The sequence below is a fragment of the Peromyscus californicus genome, unplaced genomic scaffold, assembly GCF_007827085.1.
Source record: "Peromyscus californicus insignis strain IS unplaced genomic scaffold, ASM782708v3 Scaffold_11__1_contigs__length_118956290, whole genome shotgun sequence".
In the NCBI taxonomy this organism is placed as follows: Eukaryota; Metazoa; Chordata; class Mammalia; order Rodentia; family Cricetidae; genus Peromyscus; species Peromyscus californicus.
Window position 1 is genome coordinate 118,188,553 of NW_026294402.1, and position 24,162 is coordinate 118,212,714.

Sequence of the window (24,162 nt, forward strand, 5' to 3'; positions counted from 1 at the left end):
TGATGGCTCTGGCCTTTCTCCATCTGAACCTTAATGAGACAAGTTCACTTCCTGGGTCTGGGCTGGCAGATGTATGTAATATGGAATGCCTGTGTACATGTAATGTTTTCTCTTTGCCTGAGTGGTTGATGTGGGGACTTTTTTTTTTTTTTTTTTTTTTTTTTACATCTCCAACAGATTTATTTTTAAATGAATGACCTAAAGGAGAAAAAAAAAGGGGGGGGGGACAGAAGTATGGACTAGAAAATAAATACAAATGTAAGCTGTTTTACTAATTATTTTATAACCACAAACTTGTACAGAGGATGATGCCTTGTACAAAACACAATAGATTCAAATGAGGTATTCCCTCAGCAAGGCTGAAGAGTCAGTCTCTGGTATTTGGCATTTAGGATGCAGTCCTTGTTTTTGGATGGATCACTGGGTGTTTGGCACAGTCCATGCTTTTAACCAGATTTGAACAGAAGATTGGCCACCTAATCCAGATAGAAGTAAATGAAGTGTTTGGTTTCATGTGTCACATAACTACCGAAGTTCCATCCCACAATGCAGTGCAAGGTGGGGTTGCTCTTCTTGTCAAACTCCTTCTTGATACGGGCCGGGCAGCAGTATCCTTCTCTGTGTTATACTGCTCCAGCACCTGAGTAGTGCGCTCCACCAAGTCCTGTTGCATCTCTTCTGACATGCCTGCATTTTTGATCACCGCCTTCTGGTCACACATAGTTGCAGTGGAGCAGGGCCCAGCCGGCTGCGGCTGCTCCTGGGGAAGGTGCTGGTGCTGCTCAAGCAGCTGAGGAGAGCCGGTCTACCGAAGCCGTGGCGCATCTGAGGACATTTTATAAAGAGTGTCGTAGCTTAGACTTTCTTAGTAGTAATTGGTTAGTCAATTTAAAATGGGAACTCTGGCTGGGCATAGTGGCACATGCCTTTTATCCCAGCATGTGTAAAGCAGAGGCAGGCAGATTTCTATGAGTTCAAGGCCAGCCTCATCTACATAGTGAGTTTCGAGGCAGCCAGGGCTACTTAAGACCCTGTCTTGAGAAAAAAAAAAGGAACTTTGAAGCAGAGGCAAGTGGATCTCTGTGACTTTAAGGTCAGCCTGTCATAGATAGAGAATTCTCGCATAGTCAGGCCTACATAGAGAGATTTAATCTCAATCAATCAATCACTCAATCAATAAATAAATTGGTTATCTGCTGAGTGCTTGGGAGAGCTCTGAAACACATACATATAATTCACATAAAATTAAAATTTCACTTAGTCATGCTGACACATACCTGTAATCCCAATACTTAGGAGGCTGAGGTAGGAGGATTGTTATGAGTTTGAAGCCATTGTGGATTACATAATGAGTTCCAGTGCAGGCTGGGCTACAGAGTAAGACCCTGTCTCGATATACTTAAACATATTCAAACACTTTTGAGATTAGATTTTTTTTTTTCCTGAGCTATGTTATAGTCATGGTTTGGTAAATCGAGAAATCCATGGAGTCTGCTTAAAGAGCAAGGGAATTTATTAGGGGAGAAAAACTCACTGTACAGAACAGAATTGTCGCAGGTTCTGGAATGCTGGGGCATAGTTTCATGCTGTTCTAGCCATGTGAGTCAGTCCCACATCCAGGTCCCAGAGGGAGTGAAGAGAGTGGAGCTCTGCATCTCAGGTCTTAAGGGCATGTACTTCAAGGTCATAGGCAGGTAGCATAGTTACCTATGTCTCTAGGGCTGTGCTTCAGGGTCATAGAACAGGTATCCACTACAGTTTGGTTAGGATTTGGTTTTCTGAATGGTGGGAGTCTTTCAAAGCTCTGGGTAGGTGTGGGGACAGTGTGTGTATATGTGTGTTTGTGGAGGGTGTTGATGGTGTCTGTTTTCTGTACTTGTAAGGACTGAGCACTGAGAAATCCATGGATGTGATATTGTGGTAGGGGAAAGTGTTCTGTTTTGTTCATTGACTTTTTCATGACTTTTTAATCCCAGTTCTCTCCTGACCTTAGTGTTGTCTTCTTGCCTTGTAGGAGCCTGTGTGAAATGCAGCAAAGGGGTGTTTGGAGCCGGCCAGGCCTGTCAGGCCATGGGGGACCTCTACCATGATGCATGCTTCACCTGTGCAGCCTGCAGTAAGTGTGCAGCAGTGGGGGTGGAAAGAGGAACACAGAACTGAGAGAATGGGGAGAGGTAAAACTGTAGGGATGGAACCTGCAGCTTCCTACATCCTATGCGGTTGCTCCATCATGGAGTCACACTCCAACTGGACAGTATTCTTTAGATCAAGGATTCTCAGCCTTTAATACAAGAGTAATGAAGTAAGGCGACTTATCTCTAAGTATTTAAGACAGTGAAGGTAAGTTGAGTAGTTTCAAACTAGTCCTTAATAACATTAGGTGTGTAACGTACTGTGGAGGCCTTGGGAACAGAGGGAAGAGATGCTCAGTGCCATGTCTTAGGGGCCAACCAACTAGTGGCCGTTAGTCAGTCACCACAGCTAGAGTGAGGTGTATACTTTATGACCCTCCTCTTTGATTTGAACGATGCTGCTTTAGCATGAGCTGTGAATGTGCATGTATCAGACGAACACCCTGGAGCCTTCCCTGCACCTGAGGCCATGTTGTTTCCAGTCTTTGTAAGAGCAGACATTGGCTGGGTTGAGCTGGTGGCAGCTGGTCACTGCAGGGTTTGTCAGGCAGGATGTTTGCATATCTGCCTGAGTCAGAGATTATATTTGATTCTGGCCTCTGCCGAAGATTAGAGATTTTTGTAAAAGAAGTTCCTCTCTTTCTCCCTCCCTTTTTCCTGTCTTTTCTTTCTGTTCTGAAAGTCATCTCTTAGCCCTGGTGGCACACAGCATGCCTCTAATCCCAGCACTTAGCACTTGGGTTGGGGGTGGGGGTGGGAGTGGGGGTGGATCTCAGTTTAGCCAGCCTGGTCTACAGAGTTCCAGGACAGCCAAGGTTACTCAGAGAAACATTGTCTTAGAGAGGGAGGGAGAGGGAGAGGGAGAGGGGAAGGAAGAGGGGAAGGGGGGGGAGGGGAGGGAGAGAGAGAGAGAGAGAGAGAGAGAGAGAGAGAGAGAGAGAGAGAGAGAGAGAGATATCTTTATTGGGTCCTAATGCCATACAAGGAACTATTTCTATCATTTCTGTGTCTTGATTGACATAATGAACCTTTCTAACAACTCATCCTTTTCTGTGGATACAGTCTACTCCATGTGTTTGATCATCAGTTTCAGGCAATTTGGCAAAGTGAGTGAGCCCTGTTAGAGAGGAGAGTGGCAAGACACTCATGTGTCATCATTTTCTTCATGTAAGAATGATGTGAACATCATAACACATGAGTTTTAGAGAAAAGTAAGGAACAGTATGTAGACAACACATACATGGAATATGTTAGGCAAAATGTCATTGGTGGGGCTGGCGAGATGGCTCAGGGGTTAAGAGCACTGGCTACTCTTCCAGAGGACTTGGGTTTGATTACCAGCACCACAGAGTGGCTCACAACTATCTCTAACTCTAGTTCCAGGATATCTGATGCCTTCTTATGGCCTTCACAGGGACCAGGCATGTACATAGTACACAGACACGCATGCAAGCAAAACATCCATCCATCTATCCAATCATACACACACACAACACACACACATATATAAATAATAAAAAATACTTTTTAAAATGTCATTGGTGGCAGGGACATACAGATAAAGCCAGGACCTTGACTATACCACCAAAAAACCAAATAAATAAATAAATAAATAAATAAATAAATAAATAAATAAATAAATGAAGATGGATCAAAGTAAAGTCAAATTAGTGAATTTATTAAGTAGAGATGAAGATTAGTATACATTTCAAGTTTAAGGATGGTGGAGAGAGGAAGAGAGAGGTAGGGTAGAGAAAAAAGAGAGAGGGAGGGAAGGAGGGAGGGAGAGAGAGAGAGAGAGAGAGAGAGAGAGAGAGAGAGAGAGAGAGAGAGATTAATATACTTAAGACATGTGTGGGCTTCCTAAGAGAAGAATCACTCTTAGAACACTGGCTGCCCTCTTTCTCTCTCCTTCTCCCCACCTCATATATATGTATGCATGTGAGTGTGTGTGTGTGTGTGTGTGTGTGTGTGTGTGTGTGTGTGCATGTGTGTGATGAATCTATGGTTAAGTTACTTTGCTCAAAGGATGTAATTTTTAAGGGTTAAAGATGTAGTTTAAATTTAAAACATTGATTCAGTACCTTATTATTTGCCTTTCTCATTGTTGTAATGAAACCCTTGGTAAAGAGCTCACAGAAGGAAAGGCTTATTTGGGCATGAAGTTGGGGAGTATTGTCCATAATGGCAGAGTGTGGCTCAGCTGGTCACATGGCATCTATACTCAGGAAGCAAAGAGAAATGAACACTGGTAAGAAGCTCTCTGTCCGCCGGGCAGTGGTGGCATACGCCTTTAATCCCAGCACTCGGGAGGCAGAGCCAGGCGGATCTCTGTGAGTTCGAGGCCAGCCTGGGCTACAGAGTGAGTTCCAGGAAAGGCGCAAAGCTACACAGAGAAACAAAAAAAAGAAGCTCTCTGTTTTGTTCAGTCCAGGACCCCAGCACACAGAATGCTGCTGCTCACATTTAGAATATGTCTTCCCACCTCAGTTACCCTAATCTAGGAACTTCCTCACTGATGTGGTAAGAGGTGTGTATCCTAGGTGATTCTGTATCTTGTCAAGTTGATAACCAAAATTAATTATAAATACCATGTGTTTCATTTCAGAAGCTTCCTAGGGTGAGGTGGGGCAGAGAGAAAGACCCTGCTTACCACTGTCTGGCCTGGCAGACTTCCCTCAGGTTCCCTGACTAATGCTGGTTAAGACACAATAAACTGCCTCTATACTGCCAGTCCCCAAGAGTTCTTACCCTCACACTTCTGTTCCACTGCAGTTTCCCCTAAAACATACTTGAGAGCTCAAGGTCATCATTGTTCAGTTTTTAGGGGGAAATTGGGAAAAACTGAGATGGGTCAGTGTTGCTAGAGTTTTCCTGCCTGGCCCACAGTCAGGACAAATCTGTCTCACCTGCCAGTCCCAAGCCGCTTAAACCCGATCAAATAAACACAGAGACTTATATTGGTTACAAACTGTATGGCCGTGGCAGGCTTCTTGCTAACTGTTCTTACAGCTTAAATTAATCCATTTCTATTAATCTATACCTTGCCACGTGGCTTGTGGCTTACCGGTACTTTACATCTTCCTTTTCCTGATGGCGGCTGGCAGTGTCTCCCCCACCCAGCTTCCTGTTCTCTCAATTCTCCTCTCTGCTAGTCCCGCCTATACTTCCTGCCTGGCCACTGCCAATCAGTGATTTATTCATTGACCAATCAGCAACACATTTGACATACAGACCATCCCACAGCAGGTCAGGAAGTCTCCAGCATGTCCTGAGTTGTCAGGTCTCTGAGTCTTCCTGCCTTCCTTGTCTCTGAGTGCTGTTACACTCTGAGATGGGTCAGGGAATCTCCTGTGTTTCTTGAGTCATGGGATCTCCCGTCCCCCGCTTTCTTCTGTCTGAGCTCTGTTGCAGTCTAAGGTTGTACATGTGACTTACACACAGCAATGTGAGCTGTGTCTGCTAGAGATGCAGATATTTCTTACTGCTGTGGAGACTGACCAGTTTTCTATCTATTAAGCAGTTTTCTTTTTGTTTAGCATTCCTGGTGTCTGTGATGTACACAGTTTTTGCATTCTCCCAGGAGCATCTTACCACTGCTCTCATTACTAGAGTTAAATTTTTGACCTGTGTTTGTGGTTTGTCTATAAGGACATTGTAACGGGGTCTCTTTAAAATTTATCTTTGAGGGGCTAGGAATATAGCTCAGTTGGTAGAGTACTTGCCTAGCATGCATTGAAACCCTGGGTTCATTTCCCAGCACCGCATAAATCAGGCATGATGTGAACACCTATAATCAATCCCAGCATGCAGATCAAGAGTTCAAGATCATCCTTAGCTACATAGTAAGTTCAAGGATAACCTGGGCAACATGTGCAAAAGAAAAATTATCTTTGGTCTTTGGCTCTTCCAAGTGTTTTCCTTTTCTTTTTGAAAGTATAATATAATCATTTTATATACTTTTACATTTTATATTTTACATTTTACATTTATTTACATCATTTCTCCCTTCCCTTTCCTCCCTCCAAACCTTTTCATATACTCCTCACCCTCTTTCAACTCATGGCCTCTTTTTTTTTCATTAAATGCTGTTACATGCATGTGTGGTGTATGAGTGTGTATTCCTAAATACAACCTGCTGCAGCCTGTATGTTATAATGTTGCTTGTATTTTTTTTTTGTTTGTTTTTAGCACTGACCATTTGCTGTTGGGTAACCAATTGGTGTGTTCTTCCCTGAGAAGACTAATAACTGTTTCTTAATTTTTGCTCTGTTTACCAGGGGAAAGAAAATACCAAGTAGAGACTTTCCCTCCCCTTTCTTCCTTTTTTTTTTCCAAATCTCAGGCAGTTATTGTTTGAACTAGGAAAGCTGTTAGCAGGCAGAAGCTTACTGATGACTATGGGGGCCTGCTGTTTCAAAACACCATGGACCAAGTGGCTGGTAAACAGCTGCATTGACTGCTCACAGTGGAGGCTGGGAAGCCAAGGTCAGACACCATATTTAGTGTTTGAAGGGGCTGGCTTCCTGGTTCATAGATGACCTTCCTGGAGTCCTTGCAGAAGGGGGATGGAAGTTCTCAGAAAGGAGCTTCTCTGAGTCATCCCAGAGCTCTGGCCTCCTTCACAATGCCTGCCTCCTAGTATGAGTACCCTGGAGCTTGGCATCTCAACATAAGAAATTTAGGTGAACACAGACATTCAGTCCTTTGTAGATGCATCAGCCATTTTTACCTGTGGCTGTTTGAACAGTATCTATTCCTTATTGGACTATTTAGACTGCCTCAATGATGGCACACAAGCACTTGTGGACTTAGGTGGACATTGGCTCTTTTAAGTTTTGAATATAGCTTACATTGTATTCTCCCTTTCTTTCTCCTCCAAAATTCATGTTGACATGCAATGGCCAGAGTCATAGTTGATAGTATTCAGAGGTGGGGTCCCTTGGATGGTGATTAGGATTAGTTGGTGTTATAAGGATGGAGCTCCCTGATTGCTTTATAACAAGAGGACAGACCTCTATCATTCTAAATGCCTTGTGTTACCTTTAACCTCTGCAAAGTCCCCTTTAGCAAGAAGACCCTCATTAGATGTGGTCTTTCCACTTGGGACATTTAGAACTGTGAGCTGAATAAATTTTTTTATATAAATTATCCAGACAGTGGTATTCAGTTATAGCATAGAAAACAGACTAAGACACGCTGACAACTGAAAAGAATATGTTAAAGTTGCACCCTGCTGAGTCCTTGTCCCAACATTAAAGGAATGACACATGTAAAAGGAGTCAGATGACTGCAGAGATAGTTGGAGGACACAGAGAAGCAATCTTGCGCTGTGGTCAAGGAGCCTCAGTGCGCATACTCTATTCTGAGCATTGGTCAAAAGGTCTCATGTCTCCATAGAAATGAGAGGTTGGCAGCAGGTTCCCTCTCACCTACTTTGTGTTTAGGAAGCTACACACAAAGCGTCCCACTAAGACTCAGGCAGACCTTTGTCTTTCTAGGTATGGGCACTGTGGCAAGTTCTCATGCACAAGTTTGCACATTCACCCGCCCCTTGATGAATAACTGTGCTTAGTTCATTTTTAGATACGAGAACCACATAGTAACCACAGAGAACAATTTAAAGATAGAAGAAGTCTGTTGCTTTAGCCTTGTAGTGCATCTGTTTTCACTTTGGTGTTTCCCCTCCAGTTTTTATCCAAATTTGCACACTTTTTAGAGTTGTGACCAAAGTATATCCATAGTGCATCCTCTTTTATTTAGCAGCTGTAATTGCACCAGTACTCACATAGTAACCCACTTAGTCATACCACAGTCTTACGGCATTTAGCTCCTTTTGGCTTATGAGTTATTAGACGTTGCTTCCCCCCCCCCCCCCCCCCAATGAGCTGTTTACTTGGAGTTCCTTCCCAGAAGTAGGTATTCAGGGAGTGGAAGTGTGAGCATCTGTGTGGGTTGTTCAAGTTCTGTTGTTTCTTGATGAGGTCCTCAGCCCCTGAGTGTTTGGTTGTCATGGAGATATGTACTGCAGTTTTACTTCTCCTTCCTTGTGTCCTACCCACCTATGGTGGCTGTGGCCCCAACAGGAGGCTCTTAGGGAGCTATTGTTTCACCCTGGAGGAGAAAATAAGTGGCCTAGGCAGTGCTGGCTCACACTAGAAACTTGGCTAGGGAGATGCTAGCACTCATCTCTGGTAGTTGTGGTGGGCTTGGATGAGAAGAAAGAGTATTCTGACTTGTGGGGATCACATCGAGTTCCCTTTGGTACTTTCTGGAATAGGCTACAAGGGAAGAAAGTAGGCAAGGCCTTGTATAATTACCCTAGCCAGTTTGGGTCAGAAAAAGTTTTTATTGTTATCAGGGTTGGAGTGTATGCGCACATTTGTGTGATAGATATAGAGGCCAAAGAACTGTAGCTGTTTTGTCAGGAACTGTCCACCTTGATTTTTCCCCCTTTTATTACATTTATTTTGTATGGGTGAGTGGGTGGGCTTAACATGCCACAGTACAGTTGTAGAATAACTTGTAGGAGTTGGTTCTCTTTTTTCACCATGTGACTTGGGGATCAAACTCAAGCCATCGAGCTTGGTGGCAGCATTGTTTACTGCCATCTCGTCTTTTGAGACAAGATTTCTCATTAACCTAGGGATTACCAATTAGGCTAGGCTGCTGGCCAGTGAGTCCCCTGGATTATATGTCCCCAACTCCCCAGCATTGGGATTATAACACACTCTATAGTGCCTGCTTTCTTATGTGGATTTGGGGATCAGACTCAGGTCTTACTGTTACACAACAATTACTTCCCAATTGAATCATCTCCCTAGCCCAAGAAGGTTCTTGTCAGTCATTTTCATTTCCTTACAAAGTCTCAAGCTGCCTCTGGGATCCAGGACCTTTTCCTTGATTTTGTAAGTGCTTGCCAACCCAGCTTTGGAAACACTCACATATTCTGAGTTCGTGAAGGTTGAACCTATAAATTTGTGGCAATCCTGCTTTCTCAACAGAGGCACTGTGATATTCCTGGGTAATTCCGAGGTGTCACTTCTAGCTTACCTGGGTGTGATGCCCCAAGGGCCTCACCAAGTCCTTGTTATAGTCCAGGGAGTTCTGCTGTTGACCTTATTTTATAACCCAGCCTGGCTTGTTGATTGTATCATCCTAAACAGCCTGCCTGGCTCTTAATCCAGGACCTTGTGAACCCTCAGGACTTCCTCCTCACTCCTGAGCACAATTCCTTTTGCTGAGAGAGTATACTAGCTGAAGGAGGAGGCTGGCACTGGGTGACCATCTTGCCTTGACTTTTTTGTCAAGCTGCTGACTCAGGCAAGGCCTTGTGACAACAGGCTTAGTGTGCAGCCCCTCTTTAGGGAGTGAGGAAAGTGGCCTGGACTAGAACTAGGGCAGTGGTACTCAGGAATTAGAAGCTCTTCCTGTAGGAGAGGGAAGGACTCAGCTCCAATGGCAGGTCTGATCTTTGTGGACTTTGATCCCCACTTGTCCCAGCATTCTTCACTGTGTTTAGCACTTAAGTGTGAGCCGAGTGAGTCAGATAGATTTGAGAACACTAGAGGTCAAGAATATGAGAAAGGAAGAGTAGGGTGAGGAAGCAGTAAATGAGGGAGTAGGCTGGAAGGAACCAAAACAGGGTAGAGCTGGGCAGAGACACACAAGAGGGGTGACCAGAAACTAGTGTATTCAGAGTCCCTATGTTCATCTCAAGGGCACACTAGGCTACAGGAGGTGAGGACCAGGCATGGTTTTCCAGGCTAGACTTGGATGGCCCAGAGACTATGAATTCCTCAACTGTGAGAGATCATCAGAAATCTCCATGCTTGTTACATGTTTAGTCTGGGGGCCTCTGAAATACATCCAGAAGGTCACTTTGGTGTAACCTCCAACTACTGCCGCATCTCCATTTTAAGTACCCCATATTAAACAGTTGTATGGAAGTTGTCATCTTTTCCTTGTCAGCTCAGACCAAGGATTGCACCTTTGGCGCTCCCGTGTGTCACCTGCTTCTTTGGTTTTAAGGGGAGTCTCTCATGCCTCAGATGTCACATCAGGTGCTGGAGTTCCACTCTTGGGTGTCCTTGGCTCTCTCAATTGTCCAAGTGTCCTTTCCTGATATTTCTCTGGAATGTCCTCTTAAATATTTGTTCTCCTTCTGAGTCTTTCCCTTTCCCTTCCCTCTTTCCTGACCCCTTCGTTAACATCTCTGCACCTGCTCGTGGTGATGTCTGTCTCGTTACCACTGTTGTAATGTGGATCACCCATCTTTTCATGCCTGTCTGTTGCCTCCCAGCCATACTCATTCCATACAAGAGGATGTGGTGCCTCAGCGTGGGTGAGGAATTAGGAAGTGCTCAAGTTTAGGTGAACCACAGTTCATGTTGTTACTACTTACTGCATTCGTGGCCCTGACTTTCTCTGTGAGTGGCTTACAGCCTCAAGGAGCCTGTTATAACATAGGCTCCCTGGCTTCCCTTAAGAGATGGTTCTTGACACATGGCCCAAGGGCTCACATCCTTGGTCAGCATCCTGAGGGCTCATCACAGGCTGCTGGTAACTTGGTCTATGTCTACAGAGTTGGCCTTACTTATTCCTCTGTCTTATGGATTTCCAGCCCTCTGGCTCCTCCTCCACTGTAGACCTACACTGTTCACAGTGGCAGCCACTGGCCACATGTGACGTCTGAACCTCTGAAATATAGCTAAGGTGACTGAAGTACTAAATCTTTCATCTTAATTGATTAAAGTTCAAACTCAAATTGTAATATGTGGTCAGTGGCTATTGTATTGAACAGTGCATGTAAAACCTCAGTTTTTGCATCTTTTTTAACCAGAGTTCATTTGTTAGTGAGAAATTATCAATAAAGTTTATTATTACTTTTTGTGTTTTCTACATTACAAATATAGTATAGTCACATTATAAAAAAAGAAAAACTGCACATGGAAACAGACTCCCATGCTGCTTAATACCAGAAATAAACAAAAATACCTACACTTGCGGAGGCAATTGTTTTTCCCTTGTTAATATCATGATGTGTGCTTGCTTTTAGACCAGATTTTTTCCCCTTAGAAGGATGTCCCACATCCTTTCTCTCTGGCTTCATCATCCCCAGAGCCACCTGCTGCATGAGATCTTGTTGACTTGATGACTCAAAATCAGCACAACCTCTGGCCAGTTAAAAACTAGAGGGGAAGAGATCTTTCCATGTGTACTCCAGCCATCAGGAGGGCCGGAGCTCAGCATCCAGGAACTAAATATGCTTTCAGGGCACTGAAAAGCTTAGGAGTCTGGCAAGTACACCTCCTGGACACAGGCCATAGGGGTGGCTCAGCAACACTCCCTGTAGTGGTCACTGCCCAGCCCTGTACCACGTGGACACTGAGAAGGGATTAGAGACATGGAGCATATAGACAAAGAGGAAAATAGTGGCGGGTATGATTATTTTCCTCAGGTAGGTTTCATTTAAAGAAATTGAAGATCACTAAAGGACTGGCCTTGGTAACTTATGACAGTAGCCTGACAGGAGCTGGTGCTGTGCTGGGCTTCCTGTCATAGTTTTGTCATTTTCTAGCTATCTACTAAGGAGCCCAGAGGATAGATAATGGATTAGTGTCTCTTTCCTGGAAAGAGACAAGGACAAAGGCAAGACAAATCCAGGCAAGACCTAAATGTCTGTGTTTTCCACCTTTCTGCCCTGGACCTTGGCTTACCAGGGCCAGGTGAGTCCATGAAGTGCAAGTGAGATCTGCTCCTTTGAGCTTAATCAATATGGTTGATTTGCCAGGCATCATGGCGCACACTTGTTATTCCACCAATCAGAAGACTGAGACAGGAAGATTGAGAGTTCTAGGCTAGGTGAGCTAGAGTAATATGGTATCTCCAACAATAGCAAAACCAAATAAAGTATTTTCCCTGTCTTACTTTGTTATTAGCAGTATGCTTTAAGAGCTAACCTGTTCTGGAAAAAGCTGTTTGAAGTAGATCAGACTGAGTTTTGTGGTGACTCAATACCCTTCTCCCCGCTAGTCACAGGTGTGGTGGTATTGTGTTCCCCAAAATATTGTGTACCCTAATAAACTTATCTGGGGTCAGAGAACAGAAAAGCCACTAGATACTTAGGATAGGCAGTGGTAGTACATGCATTTAATCCTAGCATTCCAGAGGCAGAAATCCATGTTTTCAAGGATACAGTCAAGCATGGTGACTCACACCTTTAATCCCAGAAAGTGAGCCTTTAATCCCAGGGAGTGATGGTAGAAAGCAGAAAGGTATGTAAGGCATGAGGACCAGAAACTAGAAGCATTTGGTTGGTTAAGCTTTCAGGCTTCTAGCAGCAGTTCAGCTGAGATTCATTCTGGATGAGGACTCAGAGGCTTCCAGTCTGAGGAAACAGGACCAGCTGAGGAATTGGCAAGGTGAGGTAGCTGTGGCTTGTTCTGCATCTGATCTACCAGCATTCACCCCAATAACTGGCCTCAGGTTTGATTTTATTAATAAGAACTTTTAAGATTCCTGCTACACGCAGGTGACCACCAAGTCCTTGGACTGTACTTGTTCATGACCTAGAACTCAAGTAACTAACTTACTTTCTATTTGTCTATCTTTCTTTTCCAAAGACAGGGTCTTACTCTTAGCCCAAACTGGCTTGAGTTGAATTTGCTATGTAAGGCTGGTCTCAAAGTTGTGGCCATCCTTCTGTCTCAGCCTCCTGAATGCTAGAATTATAGGTGTGGACTGCCACAGTTGTATTGGAACTGAGTTGTTTTAAGATTTATTCATTTATTCTCTCTCTCTCTCTCTCTCTCTCTCTCTCTCTCTCTCTCTCTCTCTCTCTCTCTCTCTCTCTCTGTGGTTTTTTTTTTTTTTTAGGCAGGATTTCTCTGTGTAACAGCCCTGGCTGTCCTGGCACTCACTTTGTAAACCAGGCTGACCTTGAACTCACAGATTCACTTACCTCTGCTGAGATTAAAGGTGTGCGTCACCATGCCCAGCCCAGAACTGAACTTTTAATGTTACTTTATTTTGATTATATTTACATAGCCACATGTGTCTATTTGCCACTGTGGACAACAGACATAAACGAATCTAAATGACTGCTAGTTTTTACTTCCTTTGCTCAGGAACTAATCTCCTTGCTGGAGGACCTTTGTGTTTTTACCCATCAAGGAGACATTTGCAGTGAAGTCTTAGCTAATGACCAACTGCTTTTTCCGATTCTGTTATCTCACTCCTATTTCTAGAAGGGAGAATGGTGTCACTGCAAGCCTAGTTTTACTTGTGCCTCTGTGTGACACTGTCGATGCTGTCCCTGTCACTCATCCACACTGCTTTTTTCTATTGAAGTACCCTGAAGGCAAATTTCTTTACCCTATGCACAGAAAGTGGTTTGGATCGACTTTTCTGTACATATAGGATTTCATCTAATCCAGGCTGACCCTAAACTTTAGAAGTAGCTGAGACTGGCCTTGAATTCCTAATCTTTCTGTCTCTATCTCCTAAGTGCTTGGATTACAGGAATGCATCACCACAGCTGGCTGGAAATAGGAGATTCTGAGTCTAGAGTTCTAAAGTTGTAGCACTGACACCCATCCTGACATGTGTGCTTGATGCTCATCATCCAGTCCTATGATTTGACCACAACACGTTGCACCTGGTGGAATCCTGGTTCAGAGAAAGGTCAAAGACATCCTCTGGCCCAGTGGTTTTCAGTGGTCCTTGGATTAGTCCATCGTTGGTAGCTGGAATTTACTAGGAATGTGGGTCCTCAGCACCTTCCCATCCATACTAAAACCAGAAACTCTTGAGATGGGGCCAGCACTAACAGATCCACAGGTGATATGTGGAGCTGGAGTATGTACATGTATGTTTACAGGTGTGGCTCCGTGTGCCTGCACAGAAGACATTTGATGTCCTTTCTATTGTGTCCTGCCTTATTTTCTTGAGATAGGGTCTCTCACTGAGTCTGGAGCTAGGTGTACACAACAAGCCCCACTATTCCTCCTGTCTTCACCCCACTTCAGTCCTTCTATTACCAGTGTGTGCATAGCAGCACCCAGCTTTTAACATGAGTTCTGGAGATGGGAACTCATGTCTTTATGCTTGTACAGCGAGTAATATTTCTCTCTGAGTCACCTTCATAGCCCCCACATAGGTTGTTTTAAATCATGCTGAAGCTTGCTCACCATGCTGTTTGTTAGCAGTCACAGCTCCTTGATGACATGCCTCGAAGGATGAGCTTCTGTAAGAGGCAAAACAGTGGCATAATTTCACTGCCTAGATGAACAGAGTGGGGATGAGATTTCACTGGCAACACTAAGAAATCCAACATCTTCCCTGTAATGGGATAAAAGTGTGTGATCTTCCAAATTTTATGTCCCACCCTTAATCCCAGTGCGATGATGTTTCAAGGTAGTATACTGGGGAAGTGGTGTCCTTAGATGAGAATAGAGAGAGAGGTAGTTTTCTTGGTACCACATGAGGACAAAGCAAGAAGACAGCTTTCAACAAACTAGGGAAAGGTCCTTACTGGGAGTCCAACTCTTCCGATGTTTGATTCCCACCCCAGAGCTGGGGAAAATGTTCCTGGCAAAGGCTGCTTGAAGAAGTAGATCAGGGCACATTACAGATGTCCTACAACCTTGTGGTCTTAGTGCCCATCAAGTACTTGGAATACACTTTTTACTGTTAAAGTTACTTTAATTAAATTCATGTGTAGATAGCCTATTCCTCCTCTATGCCCCATACTCTGAGAGAGAATCCTTACAGAACAGAAACAAGAGAGATTGTGTAGTGTGACGAGATTGTTATATTTGCCCTAGGAAGACCGTTATCTTTGCCCTGTATTTGAATCTCAACTCTAGTATTTTCAGCTCTAGGCTTTAAGTTTGACTTCTTTAGTGTTTATTTACTCAGCAGCAAAGGAAGACACAGTAAAAATGCAGTAAGTTAGACTCAAATGCCTAAAGTAGGGCATTGCATTATTGCAAGATTAATGAAATAATCCATGTTACCTCCTGCCAGTTTGGGGCTCTCACTGGGATGGATTGCCTCAGTCTGTCCTGCTCCTGCCTGAGTTTAGCACCATCTAGTGGTAGCTCTGTGCTCTAACTGTGAGTGTCTATAAACCTGGATCTCTAGGTGAGTTGGTGTCTGTCTTTCTGGCCAGATCTGGAGTGACTGAGCCTGGATCAAGCATTCTCTCCTCCTTGCTCTCAAGACTGGTTGCTTGATGTTTCCTAACTTGACTGGCTCCCTTCATGCCTCCCTTCTCTTAACAGGTAGCAGTTTTAGCTTGCCTTCAGGTATTAGTTAGAGCCAGTCTTGTTCTATGCAAGTATGTGTTATTGGAGAATTCTGATTACACTTACCTGTGACAGAACTGGTAAAGAGTACTGCAAATAGTGAAAGCTTCATTAGCTTTCACCGAGGAAGGGAGAATGTGGATTTGTGTTCTACAAGAACTAGGAGTGTGGGGTGGCTGAAAGAAGCAGCTGACCAGGCACCTTCAGAATCAGATGGAGCTGCTCACTTGCTACTTGGATAAGCCTAGAATTCCTCATTTATGACATGAAGACCATAGCATTTAACTAAATCACTGTGCTTTTGGATGGGAGCATAGCTCAGTGGTAGAGCTCTTGCCTGTCATATACAAGGGTCTGGGTTCTATACCATTACTGGAGGTAAAGTGTGTTTTTATGAGAAGAAAAGGAAACCCCCAAAGTTGAGAGTAATCTTGAGGTATAGTTTCATGTTAGAAGTAATCAATTCTGGTATTAAAGCTCTGTTCAGTGATAAATAGGCATGTGTTTTATTTCTGCTTCACTCTAGTGAATCATTTCCCCAATCTGAAACCTGGAGTAGAAGGTGACTTTGAGCAGAAAATGACTGTTAGTTCCCTGAAAGGCAGGTGACAAGACAGAGTCAGCAGTGTGTTCCTTAAAATATACAAATCTTGGGCTAAAGAGATGTATCAGAGGTTAAGAGCACTCACTGATCTTCTGAGAACTCAAGTTCAGTCCTAGCACCCATGTTAGGCAGCTCACAACTGCCTCCACATCCAGATGTAATATCCTTTGGCCTCCCTGGGCCCTTACACATGGCATATATATACACAGAGACACACACATGTACATAAAATTTTTAAAAATAAAAAACAAATCTTTAAAAATTAGAAAGACTATATAAAGGCTTCAGACAAACCTTGACACATAAAAGATAATAGGCAGGTGGTATTTTTTTCCTTCACTCTGACAAAATACAAGCAAATAAATTTGAAGGCTGTATCTAGTTTCTATTCTGAAGTGAGGACTGAAGTTCAAGTTCTTTGGCACAGGTCCATTTCCACTCTCTTGGGTCTCTGGGGGTGCTTAACATTTAAACTGAGAATAGAGAAAAACCAGACATAGAGAAAAAACTAGCCTCTGAGCTCCTCCCTGACTCTTCCTGTCTGGGCCCAAGGCTTTTCAGCTCAAGGCTAGCAGGAAGAGCAGTTGTCTAGCAAGCTGGTGATTTTTGAGATGATCAGTGCTTAATATTCAAGGCCATCTGTAGCTAGAGATTTCCTGCCTGGCCCACAGTCAGGACAAATCTCTGTCACCCGCCAGTCCCACAGCCACTCAAACCCGACCAAGTAAACACAGAGACTTATATTGATTACAAACTGTATGGCCGTGGCAGGCTTCTTGCTAACTGTTCTTACAGCTTAAATTAATCCATTTCCATTAATCTATACCTTGCCATGTGGCTCATGGCTTACTGGCATCTTCACATGCTGTTTCTCATCATGGCGGCTGGCAGTGTCTCTGACTCAGCCTTCCACTTCCCAGCTTTATTCTCCTCCTTGTCCCACCTATTCTTCCTGCCTAGCCAATGGCCAATCAGTGATTTATTTATTGACTAATTAGCAACACATTTGCCATACAGAACATCCCACAGCAGCCATCCAAGGCTACCTGGTGAGTTCAGGACCAACCTGAGCTACATGGCAAGACCTTCTCTTTAAAAAAGAAATCAAAGCAATGCCTGCATTTGGTGAAACACAGGAAAGAAGAAAGAGCAAACCTCCCTCCATTCTGCAGGTGCTTAGGGACTGCCTTCTTTACAAGGTTGGGACATTTAAATCTTACTTTTCTTTTTCTTTTCACATCATAATAGGATGGTTTTTTTTAAATTAATAGCATGGCCTTTTAAAAAATAAGTAAGTATTATGTTATACACAATTCTAAAAACAAAACAAAAAATGCATGAAGTGAAAAACTGAAATTTATAATACCATTTGTCAAGTATTTTAGAAGTACATAAAGTAACATTTCCATGTAACTTTTCCACCACTGTGGCCACTATTCCACTTCTTCCTGCCATGTATCAGTGGAGTATGTGATACTTACAAAAGAATTGTGCTATGAATACACGTGTCCAGCTTGCTTTCTTCACTCACTAATGTATTCTGACTATCTTTTTATAGCATAAACATTTTCTGGTTCTATTAAAACACTATTCATCTGGTATTTTAAAAGGCTACATAACAGTTCATCAGTTAGATGTACTCTGTTTTATGTAATCTTTCCTTTGAGTAAATATTTATCGACATATTTTATTCTGTCCCAAAGCCAAGTCTCAGCCTCATAGAATCAAGATAAACATCTTAAAGTTTCCTTTCCAGGAAGAGTTTGTCATTTTACACCTATTCAGTAGCTCAGGGAAACATGCAGTGACAGGGATCATGAATACTTCACAGCCCCCCACCCTCATCTGTGTTTGTTTCCATGCTAGGAGATTTACTACTTTTGCATATTAATAGTCTTTTGTGGATTTTAGAATAGAGCTATTCTCTCCTCTGTTAAGATTTAAAAAAATGTGTATGGGTGTTTTGCCTACATGTATGTAAGTATGTGTATGTACACCACCTTCATGCCTGGTGCACATGGAGGCCAGAAAAGGGTGTTAGATTCCCTGGGACTGGAGTTACTGCTCACTGTGAGCCACCATCTGAGTCCTGGGAATGGAACCTAGGTCCTCTGCAAGAGCATTAAGTTCTCTTAACTGCTGAGTCCTCTCCCCAGCTCCTCTACCTCTATTAAATCCAAGTATTGGTTTCTAGCTCAGGTTCCTTAGTACTTCTAGCCCCTACTCCTGGAGGCAGAGCTGGTGTTTGAGATGAAGTCCTGTTTCCTGGTGGTACCCTTGCTTCCTCTAGTGCTCCACCTACAACCACAGCCCCTATGACCTTTGGTTCCATCTCTGACTGGTTCATCCTCTGGGAAGTCTAAACACAAATCAGGGAAATACGGGTGCTCCATAGATAAGACTGGACCAGGACTTAGTGACTGGTGTGTGACTTGATGGAAGGACAAGTTTCAAACTCTGGACACTGCGTGGTTGTGTAGCACGGATCCTAATTGTTCTTATTAATAAAAACCTGCAGTAAGATATTGGGGGAAAGCTGAAAGATCAGAGAAGCAGAGCAGCCAGCCATTACCTCTATGAAATCCTTAGCCAAAAGAGAGCTGAGCCCCCATCTCCTCCTGCCTTATATTCCTCTCTCTGCCCAGCCATATCATTTCCTGTCTCCATCTCCCTAGTGCTGGGATTAAAGGCATGAGATCCCAAGTGCTGGGATCAAAGGTGTGAGCCACCACTGCCTGGCTCTGTTTCTCTTTTAGACTGGACAATCTTGTGTAGCCCAGGGTGGCCTTGAACTCCTGCTTCCTCCTCCCAAGTGCTGGGATTAAAGGTGTGTGCCACCACTGCCTGGCCTTTATGGTTATCTCGTGGCTAGCTCCGCCCTCTGATCTTCAGGCAAAATTTATTTGTTAAAGCACAAACAAAATATCACCACGTTTAATTAATGATATGTATAGATCCTTTAACTTTGATCCATGCTTAGTGTCACATCCATTGAATATAATTCTAGGTTCTACTTTGGTTTATCAGTTCTTCCAGCTCCAGGGCATTGAAGATGCTTCTGTTTTACCTGTAGAGCATGTTGTGTCCTTGTGCACATGGATTTCAGGGCTCTTGGCTCCTGACAGTGGTTACCAGATGTGGTAAAATTTCTTTTGTTGCTGGGTATGTTGGCCCACTACTTTAATCCCAGCACCCAGAAAGCAGAGGCTGGAGAATGTCTGTAAGTTGAGACCAACCTAGTCTACAAACTGAGTTCCAGGCTAGCTGGGGCTACATGGTAAGACCTTGTCTCAAATTTTTTTTCTTCTTTTGTTGTGATTTTGTTTTTTAAGATTTTGCTGGGTAGCTTGAACTCCTGATCCTCTTGCCTCTGCCTCCTGAGTGCTGGGATTACAGGTATACTTCACCATGTCCAGACAGATTGATTACTTTGCCAATTATTGAGCTAAAGATAGAATTTTATTGTGGTTCTAATGTACAGTCTCTTAATTACAGGTGGAATTGACATCTTTATATTATATGGTAATATTAGGTTGCTATTAATAACCATGATTACTGTGAAGATAATGTAACAAGCTTCTGCTGCTGCGCTGTTGCTTCTCATTCTCCTTCCTTAGCCTCCTAAGTGCTGGGATGACAGGCCAGTGCCACCATGCTTTGTGACATTGGTGATTTTGCTGTCAGGCTAGGTCCTTGACCCCAGGATCTTGATTCCATCCAATGCCAAAAATTCATTGGGCTTTTGGGACTTCCAGAGGCCTGTGGGTTGTCTGCAGTTGGACACTAGAAGCACATGGAGTCCCCAGCACTATAGAGGCCCATTTGCATTCCCCATGGAGGTGCTGTGTTTGAACTTGCCCCATCATATGTCCTGGCTTTTCACTCATTTACAATAAAAAGTGTTGATTGAGGATTTCTTCCTTCCTTCCTTTCTTTTTTGTTTGTTTTTTGAGACTGAGTTTCTCTGTGTAACATCTCTGGCTGTCCTGGAACTTGCTTTGCAGACCAGGCTGACCTTGAACTCAAAGAGATCTGCCTGCCTCTGCCTCCTGAGTGTTGGGATCAAAGACATGCACCACCATACCCAACTGAGAATGTCTTTCTAATCAGTGTTTCAGTCTTATAGAGTCAGAAGTCTAATCTAAGAGTTGATGCTTTGAAGTCCTGCTGCAGGATGTCTTTCTGTGTGCTGTGAATATGTGATGCTCCAGTTGGTTAATAAATAAAGCTGCATTGGCCTATGGCAGGGCAGAATGGAGCCAGGCGAGAGATACAAGAGAGATAGAGGGAGGAAAAAGGCAGGGTCAGGGGAGACACAATGAGTCGCCACCAGGAGAAGCAAGATGTGAGAGAGCAGGTAACGCTGTGGTCATGTGGCAAAACATAGATTAATAAAAATGGGTTAATTTAATATGAAAGAGCTAGCTAGCAAGAAGCCTGAGTCATAGGCTATATACAGTTTGTAATTAATATTAAGCCTCTGATTATTTTATAAGTGGCTGCAGGACCTTGGGTAGGAGGGATTTGTCCGGACTGAGGGGCTGGGCAGGCCTGGAGAAACTTCCGGCTACAAAGTCCCATACATCAGACCACACCATTTATATCAAGAGAAAATACAACACATCCTTCCCTTGTGGCTTTTTATAGTTAACCATTTTATAGCACTCTGGTAGGTTGTCATGGGTGACTGCCCTTAGTGCCTCAGGAGAGACTGCTGCCAGTGCCCTGTGCTGGTGCGTGCCTCCTCTGTCCTGTCACCAAGGTTCACTGACATTTTTCTAAGCAGAGTCCTAGAAGAAAATACATCATTGTGGTGATATTGTGTTCCCCAATATATTGTGCACCCTAATAAATTTATCTGGGGTCAGAGAACGGAACAGCCACTAGACAGACATAGAGGCCAGAAAATGGTGGCACTCACACTTTTAATCCTAGCCTTCTGGAGGCAGAGATCCATTCGGATCTCCGTGAGTTCAAAGCCACACTGGAAACAGCCAGGCATGGTGACTCACACCTTTAATCCCAGGAAGTGATGGCAGAAAGGTATTTAAGGCGTGAGGACCAGGAACGAGAGCTGGTTAAGCTTTTAGGCTTTTGAGCAGCACAGTTCAGCTGAGAGGCTTCCAGTCTGAAGTAACAGGATCAGCTGAGGAACTGGCAAGGTGAGGTGGCTGTGGCCTGTTCTGCTTCTCTGATCTTCCAGCATTCACCCCAATACCTAGCTCCAGGTTTGTTTTTATTAATAAGACCTTTTAAGATTTGTGCTACATATCATGAACCCTAAGTTAGCTTCAAGTCTTTCTGTTAAACAGCACCAGCCAGGGGACCCTTCTTCTGGACTTGGTCTGTTCTATGCTGAGGATCACACTGTCACTCACCATGTAGCATAGGCTGGCCTCAAACTTGTGGTGATCCTCCTGTCTTTGCCTCTCAAATGCTAGGATAAATGACCAGCACCACACCCACCTAATATCATCCTTTAATAACAAAACTGTCATCAACAGTTGGCATCCCTTGTGTGGTTAGAGTTAGGGGCCGTTTCTTTAAAACTATCTTCATTATGTGTTAACCTTTTACCCTATCTTCCTGTTTTTACTTCAGGCAGGAAGTTAAGAGGAAAAGCCTTCTATTTTGTCAATGGCAAAGTATTCTGTGAGGAAGACTTTTTGGTGAGTATATCACCCAGACTGCATAGGGTGAGGGTGGGTTAGGGCAGGAGCCTGAGAGGACCAGATGGCAGGATATTGTTTCTCTGTATTCCTAATATACTGGGAGAGAGGGCCATTCCCTCCTTGTGGGTGCCTGGGTAACCTGAGTCCTGAAGCAGAAGGCAAGCCACAAAGCTTTATGGCATGTACAAATGTGCCCTCCCCACATACCCTCTGCTTCTGTGTGTGTGTGTGTGTGTGTGTGTGTGTGTGTGAGAGAGAGAGAGAGAGAGAGAGAGAGAGAGAGAGAGAGAGAGAGAGAGGAGGGAGGGAGGGAGGGAGGGAGGGAGGGAGGAGAGACAGAGAGAAACCATGTGCTGTCTTCAGAGCCCTGAAAGAGCTTGTTAGGACACAGATGCCAGGCCCCAGCCCTGTATCCAGCTTAGTAAATCTGAGGTGGGGCCCATAAACTTAATTTTTTCCAAGTTTCCAAGTGATTCTGAGGATCTTGTTTTGGGAATCTTTGAGATGAGGGATTAAAGACTTTCTGTGTTCATTTGTCATATAGAGCTTGACACAGTGTGGGGCCCAGGTACAGTAATTAGGATGGGTGGCCCAGGACTACCATGACTCAACACACAGCTGCACACCTTCAGGGGAACCACAGGTTTCTCAGAAATCCTCCTCATTCACTGCTGGTTGGGAGGTGGCTGACTCATCTTTCTCTTCTTTTCTCTGCAGTACTCTGGCTTTCAGCAGTCTGCCGACAGGTGTTTTCTTTGTGGACATCTGATCATGGACATGGTGAGTATTGCTCAGCAAGATCAGAGCACCTTGGAAGAAGGCTAAAAAGAAGTTAATAATTGAACACAGTGTTTCCTTTCTGGTTTGTGGTCACTGCTGGTTTTATTTAAAGAAGTCCTTGCCCACTGTAGCCACTTCTCTAATAGACGCTGTTGTTGGCTTGGACCAATGCAGTTTTAATCATGCACACTGGAGTGATTCTGCTCACACTGGCTTCCCTCTGGATTCTCTGTGATCCTTGGCTTTCCCAGTGAGGTGCTAGGAGAGGCCAGTTTTACTTGCAGAAATATCAGCTACCTGGGAATTGGGTACAGTCAGATGAATGTGTTTTTTCCTTCCAGTACAAGCCATTCCTGAGAAAGCTTTTGGCATTCAGATAGAGTCCAGGTTTTCATATCCCATCTGTGCTCAGCCACTGGCTCTTTTAGATTGTCTGGGTCTCAGTCTTTGTTTCATAACTAAGAATAATGTTCCCTGTGGAATCAGGTAGTGAGGTCAACAAATGGTTTATCATTGGAAACTGGCCTTCAAGAATTTAAGAGCTGGGGGTATAACTCAGTGTCAGAATGCTTGCCTACCATGTACATGCCTCTGGGCTCCATCCTTAATACTGGGAGAAAAACAGTAACAAAAAAATGGTCAGCTGTGCTGGTTGCTCAAAGGCCAACAACTGGTTTAAGTCACTCCCTGGATCCTTGACTTGTGTCTTAAAAACACTGTCCAGTGGGCATCGTGTCCTAGGAGCCACTCCCCTGTTAGATGAGTTTGTTTCATTTACTGGGCTCATCTTCACTTAAAGAACTTCTGAAGAGGGTACCAGATCTCATTATAGATGGTTGTGTGCTACCATGTAGTTGCTGGGAATTGAACTTAGTACCTCTGGAAGAGCAGCCAGTGCTTTTAACATCTGAGTCATCTCCCCAACCCAAAAGGCACAAATCTTAAGTGTACTGATGAGTGCAGTTTTACATGTGCATCTATCCATGTAACCACATCCCAAATTAAGATGCAAGACATTGTCTGAACCCTATAAAATGCCCTGTTGCATGTGGCTTTTTTCCCATTTTGTGTATGTGTGTGTGTGTGTGTGTGTGTGTGTGTGTGTGTGTGTGTGTATGCAGGCATGAGCTATACCCCTTTACCTAAGAGTGACTCCCAGCTTTAAAATAGAACTCTTCATCTGCTACCAAAAATTCTAATAATGTAGACTACTTAAAATTTTTTGAAAAATATTTTCATTTTTTAAAGTTGTGTGTATGCATGTGTGTTTGTGAGGTGGTATGTACATGTGAGTTTCGTTGTCCTTGTATGTGTGTATGTCTCTGTGTTAGTATGTGCACATGTACGTGAGTGTCCATAGAGGTCAGAGGAGGGTGTCAGGACCCCTGGAGCTGGAGTTATAGGTGGTTGTGAGTCACTAGACGTGGCTGCTGGGAACTAAACTCAGGTCCTCTGTCTTAACTGATGAGCCATCTCTTGCCCCATAAAGACTCTTGTAGACACTCGCTTAGCTCTATAGCAGAGCCCCGGCTACCAAACTCTGAATAAACTGTCTATTTGAAAATACTTTGTTAATAAAGGGTTATATTCTGAAATAGGCCCTATTCCTCAATGCCAGAATTTTAGAAGCTAGCCAGGATATAGCAAAATAGCATCTTCTTTCA

General features: G+C 43.7%; 1 protein-coding gene and 1 pseudogene across 1 annotated transcript in view; one reads left to right on the plus strand and one right to left on the minus strand.

The window, feature by feature from the left end:
- The window catches only part of Limd1 (LIM domain containing 1), a 62,265-nt gene that overhangs the window by 30,710 nt on the left and 7,393 nt on the right, over positions 1-24,162 (plus strand). The window contains exons 2-4 of the mRNA XM_052725685.1: positions 2,015-2,116; positions 21,648-21,715; positions 22,436-22,498. Coding sequence (XP_052581645.1) covers positions 2,015-2,116; positions 21,648-21,715; positions 22,436-22,498 — 233 coding nt within the window. The remainder of the gene's footprint in view (positions 1-2,014; positions 2,117-21,647; positions 21,716-22,435; positions 22,499-24,162) is intronic.
- LOC128102188 (dynein light chain 1, cytoplasmic-like) lies at positions 228-21,633 on the minus strand (annotated as a pseudogene).